This window comes from Hippocampus guttulatus, chromosome 14, assembly GCF_054856545.1.
Source record: "Hippocampus guttulatus isolate MCC_2025c chromosome 14, RoL_Hgut_1.0, whole genome shotgun sequence".
In the NCBI taxonomy this organism is placed as follows: domain Eukaryota; kingdom Metazoa; phylum Chordata; class Actinopteri; order Syngnathiformes; family Syngnathidae; genus Hippocampus; species Hippocampus guttulatus.
Window position 1 is genome coordinate 5,846,984 of NC_141274.1, and position 7,712 is coordinate 5,854,695.

General features: G+C 43.4%; 1 protein-coding gene across 1 annotated transcript; it reads right to left on the reverse strand.

The window, feature by feature from the left end:
* Window positions 1-193: 193 nt before the first annotated feature.
* On the reverse strand, window positions 194-7,468 carry gtpbp4 (GTP binding protein 4). The gene is made up of 17 exons (XM_086129702.1): window positions 7,318-7,468; window positions 6,513-6,683; window positions 6,325-6,428; window positions 6,035-6,171; window positions 5,704-5,804; window positions 5,533-5,625; window positions 4,719-4,910; window positions 4,581-4,646; window positions 3,978-4,067; window positions 3,709-3,819; window positions 3,559-3,636; window positions 3,076-3,127; window positions 2,895-2,995; window positions 2,192-2,389; window positions 1,473-1,538; window positions 1,248-1,394; window positions 194-907 (listed from the first exon to the last, which is right to left on the reverse strand). Exons 1-17 carry the CDS (start codon window positions 7,363-7,365, stop codon window positions 755-757), a joined length of 1,908 nt encoding a protein of 635 aa, XP_085985828.1. The 5' UTR covers window positions 7,366-7,468; the 3' UTR covers window positions 194-754.
* Window positions 7,469-7,712: the final 244 nt, after the last annotated feature.

Below are 7,712 nucleotides of genomic sequence, written 5' to 3' on the forward strand. Positions count from 1 at the left end.
GTAGTGAAGTATTGCATTTGGCGTGAAATTTGTGAAGATATCACATTAACGATTAACTAAAATAGTCAGGTAAAAACTGCTTTAAAAATTGTCATCTTATTACCGATTATCTTTGATTCGGAATGTGGACTTTGGCTCAGGTGGAGTTGGGGATTGGGCTGTAGACCATCCCTAAATCAAAGAAAATTCCAAACAGTTTCCCATATCTTTAATGTGTCAAAAAACAAATCAAAATAAAACAACCCCAACCGCCAAGTAGAATTGTCGAACAATAGATGAGAGTCAAGAGTTGATCTGCTGCTCTTCCACATCGATGATTCGGCAGAAAATCCCCCCCACTTGACACCGAATTAGAAAGCAAAAGAGGAGCCTGTTAAACTGAGTGGAACATCATGAAAATGTATTTTGCAAATAGGGTTAAGAGTTTGTATCCTGATAGACAACATTGTCTCGGATGGTGATAATTCAATGTGATACCAATAGAATATTTGATTTAAAATATTTGAAAAAGCCTTCTCTGGGATTGGATGAATATTTATTTACCAACATCAACTTTATCCAACATGAATTCCCACACAGTGTTTGAGTGCCGGAACAACAAATCACGCAACTGCCGCCATCATCAACAAGTTACTAAAATATTGGACAGAGAAGGCAATGATCATTTCCTGATTTGGGTATTGTGTAGAAGTCACCCAGAGGGAAGTGCCTCCTTCACATGTTTCAAGAGTCCAGAGAAACTTGTGATTCTTGTTCATCTGCGGTCGGTGGTTCCTGACTTCCTCTTTCCTGCCAGCAGGTGTTTGGGTTTTAGGTCAAACACGTGTCGGTCCGCCTCGCCCTTCTTGCCCTGGCGGTTCATGCCCTTCTGGGAGTTCTTCATCATTTTCTTGGTCTTCTTTGCCATCTGAAATACAAAAACACATTTGAGAGAGGGGCTGAGGGGGGAAATATGGTCAACAATATAGAAATGAACCCTTCGCCTATAGAAAATTCTGCTCCCATCTTCCACAAAAAAAGTCTTTTTTTTTGTGAGGAAAACAGCAGTCTATAAATTTGCACACAACAAATATATTTTGTAATAATAATTAAATGGAGTTTAAAGAATTAAAAATGTATTCTATTGTAAAGTCGCTCTATCATGACTTATTTACTTTTGATTTTACAATTTTTTTGTGTGTGTGATGTGATGCTAATCGAACTGGCGGTGATCATTTTAGTCCTGGTGATCCCGATGTGAAGCGTACCTTTGCGTCTCGTAATCCGGATTTGTCCCGAGGAGGCCGAGAGGCGCTCTGGCTACGTGTCTTGGAAGTTGGCGGCGCCACCGAATTCTCACGCTTTCGTTTGCGGGTGACGCTGCGGGAGCGGCGGGCATTCTGGGCGTAGTGACTCTGCAAGAAGAGTGACAAATAGTCAAACGTGGTCCGCACATGCTCAGGCGTCACCCGGGAAAGGACACCACTACTCACGTTGTTTTTGTCGCTCATGTCCAGGCCGAGGTCACCCATTTCCTTCTCCAACGTCTTTCTCTCAACCTAAGTGCCAGAAGACAACACATAGGACCATAATATCCTTTGCGCCACGGATGTCACCATCGTTTATGGCCGTACTGCGGTTGACTTTTCAGTCTCACTATTGTGACAATGACAATGACAAGAGGGAACCTGGTGTGTTCCAGCTGTTTATTTTGGATACAGACGAGGACTTTGATGGATTTGTGGATGAAGATTGATTCAAAAATAATGTGAGTACAGTGTTAAATACTTCAATTAAGTACCACTGAACTCAGTTTTGCTCCTGCAGCCTTTTTAAAAACATCCACTCGAGTGAATGCATGCTACAGCGTATGCTTCCGTATTGTTTAGGCGAGCATACGTTTTACCATGCCTGCGTCCAATAATGTAGTGCGTGTTATGTTAATACAGAAATATCACCCGTTACTGACACTGCACCGTATGGTCGTGAAAATACAGTACAATAAAAATGTGTGCAAAAAAAGAAAAAAAAAGCTATAACCAACTGAAACTACAGTTTACCATTTTACATGTATTTATTATAAATGTTTTTTTTGTACGGAGGTCCAATAGTCGTTTACACTCCATATATATACTGTATGTATATATATATGAATACATATAAAATAAAAAGGAGATAATATTTTGAGTTACTGGAATAATGATGGCATTACCTTGGCGACGGTCCTGGGCATCCGCGGCCCGTGCACGTCTTTCTCCTTGGACTGCAAGATCATGAGATGCCTCTTCTCGCGAATCTGGTTGGCCATGACGCGGATCGCCTTCATCTCCTCGTCCTCGCTTTCATCGTCCGAGTCGTACTCGCCGGCGCGCTCCTTCAGCTCCTCCTCCTTCTCCAGATCCTCCAGTTTCTGATCCGCAACACAAACAAACCATGTCGGCGTGCACACACTAAAAACAAACAAATAAATACGGAAAGCCTATTTTGACAAAATAAGTAAACTCAATAGTCAAAGTTAACAGACATAACATAACCCCATTTCAGTGTCATTTTAGAGTTTCGGGACTCTGTTTTTCTGAACAAAATTATTTTCTTGTAACTGGAGTTGTCGTTTTCCAATCTGCCTCCTAATCTATATTTATAATGAACTTTAACATATAACCAGAACTTAAAACTAAAAACAAATTACTCATTATACTCATTTCCAAATTGCTCCTCTCCTCTCTTGGAATGCCCATGCCCCGCTCCCCAGTTGCCATGGTAACAAAGCATTTGCATGAGACAGAATCCGCTCCTCAACAGAAAGTGATTTCAAGTGTTCAAGGATTTTGATTGTGCTGTAATTGGTCATTGTTGGTGGATTTTGATTCATATGTCAACTCTGGCTGGATTGTTCGCTCCCGGTTGCGACTGACCTTCATAATAGCTGGGTCGATGTAGTCGGCGATGTTGTGGCCTTCCCACACTTCCGGGATCTTGTCGTGCTTCTCGTCGTTGTTCATCAGGTCCCAGTATTCTGACAGAGGCAAAGATGGTGCTTGTTAGGGTGGCCGCGTGAAAGCTAATGATGACGACGACCCTGACAAGGACGCTCACTCTTAAGGTCCAGGACGTAGTCGTCTCCCATTTCCATCTCCAGATCTTTCTCCTGGAAGGCATATTGTTCTATCAGTAAAGAATGCTTGCAGGTAGAGATGGGCCATAATCCATTGGATCAATTCATGACATTAACTTTAAAAAAATTCCAAGCATACCAGGTTTTTGAAATGTTGTAATTTCACGTTTTAAACCTTGTTCAATACAGATTTTACCATGTGTTGCCAAAATATTCCACCTGTTGCTGAACCTCGCTCTTCATTCAGAAATATTACCTAAAACGTTGCTATATTACACTTACTATTATGAAAACCTGATGTGCAAGAGGAAAAAAAACCCCTGCAGATTCAAAATCTGGGGAAAAAAACCATCCATCTCTGATTAAAAACTAGTAAAAAGAATTTACACTAGATTTCCCCTCAAAAAGCAATTAGCGAACTTAATTCCGAGAGAGGGGAAAAAAAAGGTGTTTTTGAGGCATACCAGTTTGCGCTTTGGTGCGTCCACCTCCATAGCTCTCCTGCGCGTCAAAACTTTCTCCGGGATGAACGGCGGTCTCTCCTGAGGGAACAAATGTGAGTGAAGCGCAGGGCAGACGGCGCTTTCCTGATGCTTGCGTTCACGTGCTTCAACCTTGTCGTCTCTCTTGGCGGGCACGGCCAGGTGCAGCCTGTTGAGGACGTCGTGGACCTTCTTGCCCCTCATCTTGCTGTCCACACGCTGAGCCAGGAGACGGTCGCAGGCCTGAGGCACACAACACCACCGCGCTCATGAGAGATGGCCTGAGGCACAAGACAACTGTACTAGAGGAGGGGGCACCCGAGCGCAATAAACTAAGTGCAGAAACGGGTGTTGTGGTGAAAGCCGGCCAAAGCCAACGCAAAGGTCTCGTGATGTCTCACCTCATTCTTGACCTGGATAACACCCTCCTCAGTCAGTGTGCTGGTCTCAATGACGGGGATGCCTTCCGCGGATAAGTCTGCAAACATTTTCTAAGCAAACACGTGGCCAGTGTCATTAGGGGCTTACACGAGCTGTCGAAAAGACAAAGTCACATTAAAAAGGAAGAACCTCTGAGGCCACTGTTATCAAATTTAAATGAATAATAAAATCAGGCTATTGAATAGACAGACCTGAAAACCTGGACTCGTCAATTTTTAATACGCTTATATTTATATTTCATAATTTATATTTATGGATACTTTTTGTTCTTCTACTTCTCCCTTTCATAATTTTGCTGCTGAAAATTGGGAATTTCTCCATTGTGAGACAAATAAAGGTTTTCTTATCTTATGGGCAATTTTTGAACCAAGGCACAGACTGTTAACCCCCCCCAACCAATCCCATTCCACACAGCCAAACAAAAACATTACAAAAGACTGAAAAAAGGAATGAATTTGAAAAACAAAAAGACAAAAGGAAACACAAAAGCGGCAATGGGGAGGCGCGTTGAACTTCGGAAAAACGGATTTGTCGCCTCTGATAGCCTTATCGAAAGAAGGTACCTGGTTCTCCTCAGACAGCTCGCTCATCTTCTTCACGTCACATTTGTTGGCCACCACGATGAGCGGCTGCCAGTAGAGAGCGCACAAACGTTACACCGGGCGGCTGCAAAGAGCCAACTAACAAAATGTCGTCGTCACCTTGTTGGCGAAAAGCGGTCGGATGTTGTTGAAGAGCTCCAGCTGCTGCGCCAGGGAGTGGCCGCACTGCTCCGACATGTCCATGATGTAGAGCACCGCCGCCCGCAGGTGGGCCAGGGCCGTGATGGCCTGCATCTCGATGGTGTTGCGGTCCTCCAACGGGTGGTCCAGGATCCCGGGCGTATCCACCACCTACGCCAGACGCACCACAAGACCCACAGAGCTGCTTTATTTTGTGAGCGTAAACTACAGTTCTATTGCGAAAAGCAAAACTGATATTGTTGCATTAAGTTTGTGCTGTTTAGCCTACTGTTTACCATATGGCAGACAAATGGGGCAAAGCATTTTGTTTTGTTTTATTTTACGACGGCACGTAAGCAGTTTGAAAACTTCCTTGAGTCATCTCAACGGTTAATAAAAGTACAAGAATCATCAACAAATGTCATCATTGAATGAGTGGTCTACCTGTGGAGTAACAAGGTCAGAATGGCGAGACTAAATAAAGCCAACAAGTGTATTTTATGGGTTTTTACTAAAGTCGTCCTGACCCAATTCAATTCTTTTTTTTTTAGCAAATTGGTATCATCTGAAAAAGGTGTCAACTTTTTAATTTGCTTTCAATTATCTTGAGGTATGACGGGACAGGAGTATCTTAATTTGATATTACACAATGCACAATTTGCATTTTTTTTTTCAAATTTGGGGGATTCTGCCGACTGCCCCTTTAGTATCAATTTGTGATGTTTGTAGATGAGCGGAATCAAGCTCTCCGCTGTCATAAATGAACAAAGGACACGCTAAAGGTGGTGCTCACCTGCCAGCGCAGGTATCTGTAATCCATGTGACCCACAAACAGTGACTTGGTGGTGAAGGCGTACGGCTGCACGTCCACGTCCGCTCGCGTCACCTGAACATAAAGGCACCATTTTGTTCTTGGGTCTACATTTTGCTGAGAAAAGTTGAAAAGCAAGGAGAACAAGCTCACCTTGTTGATGAAACTGGACTTGCCCACGTTAGGGTATCCGCACAGCAGCAGTGTCCTGGTGTTGGGGTCAATGGTGGGCAAACGGGACAGATGTTGACGAACTGGAGAAAAAAAAAAGGGGGGGGGGGTTCCTTACACATGATATGATACGATTCAAAGATGGAACGATTACACCTATTCCACTCAAGATGGTAAAGTTGCAGCTTTTCTCATGTTTATTTCTACATGCAGCAACATGTAAAAGCTTTCCAAAGCCCAAACTATCCCATGGCAATTCAAAGAACCCACGCAAGAATGTCACCCATCTCTAAATTGAGGCTCATTGCACTACCTTGTTCCAGATACTCCAGGCTGGACTTCTGTCGCTTCAAGATGGTGCACATGCGACCTAGAGCGGCTCGCTTCAGCTGCTTGCATCGATAAAGAGAATCGCCGTACTTCATCAGGCGCACGTAGTCTTTGGCAACGCTAACACAAACAAAAACTCAACTCAATTTTATTTATAAAGCACTTAAAAAACAACCACGGCTGCACACAAAGTGCTGCACATGGAGCCAACCCCCCCTCCCCCCAACATTTCACTGCAGTGTTTTGTTCTGGGAAATTCAACATCATACTTACTTGTCAATCAAATTCTTGGCGATGTTGATCTGACCCAAGGCCAGTTTGTAATGGTCTTTGTCGTAAAGTACGTTCATCAGGTCGGCGTAGAAGGGATGGATGTCCTGCGCCGAACAGCAAAACGTCCATCAAATGTATTTTGTACAAGATTTTTTCTTCTCCTTTTGAACCAAGTGTTTCTGACTCACATCCAGTTTCGGGAAGTCGGTGAGAATCTGTGTGAGGCGGTCATGGTAGTTCTGCTGCGTGAACTTCACCTTGCGCATGTAAAAGTGGCGGATGCGATGGATCGGGTAATGCTTGTGTATCACTGTGGGCGTCTTCCGTTGTGTTTTGGATAAAGTGATGTCAATGAAATCCTGCAGTGGGTACACACACACACACACACACACACACAAATAAGGAATAGTACTCCACATCACAGTTAAAGTGGCCAAAAGAATATTTATCAAACCTAATTCATGCTAAGCGTCAAAAACCCACGTGTACAATTTAAAACTATTGATTCTGTACTATGTATTCTCTGTACTTCGAATTCAGTCCACCCCCGTACTAAAAAAAAAACAGTCTACGTCACTCACGTTTCAATCACTGTCACTCACATTGGTGAGCTCAAGAAAATACAGCATTTTCCCTGGAAGCCAAAATACAAAATCCCTTCAGACAGAAGTGGGTTTATTGTAACACAGTGGGACACCAAAAGGCATTTCTGTGCCTTCTTGACAAGCAAAAAAAACCGTTCCTTCTGTTTGTTGACTTAAGTCAATCAAATCAGAAGGTGTCAAAAACCCAAAATGCCTCATTTGAATACAACCGCGATGTAATGTTGGACAACTTGATGGAAATAATTATGAATTGAACGCGTCTGGAGCGTCCACGTCCATGCACGTGTTTGGCACCCGAGCTGCCAACGTTTATTTCAGTCGATTTTTCAGAGCTACGCGATGAAAACGCAAACGATTTAAGGTGTTAACTTCGTCAAAGATCACATACCTTGGCGGTGGGAACCACCATGATCTTTTTGAAGTTATACAGTGCCATTTTGTCGGGACACGTTTCGGTCCGCAGACGGCTAGGCAGAAAAGGAGAGGAGCTCGGCTAGCTGTTTAGCGTGCTAGTTCCGCCTTAATCGGAAGTGATGGACCACCAGTGTTTTCTGATGTCGCCTCCTGCAGTCAAATGTATGCACTGCATGAGGTAAACTGTCAACAATCTGGTTGTGTTGAAAACAAAGCGGTTACCTTGACAAACATATTACATTCAAATATAAGCGTGTCCTATACCTATGCTACTGGGCACCGTTATGAAATGTAGCAGCCCGGTTAACTGACATAGTTACGTGGCGGGTATATTGTTAAGGACAATATTCCCATCAAAAGCAATGCATT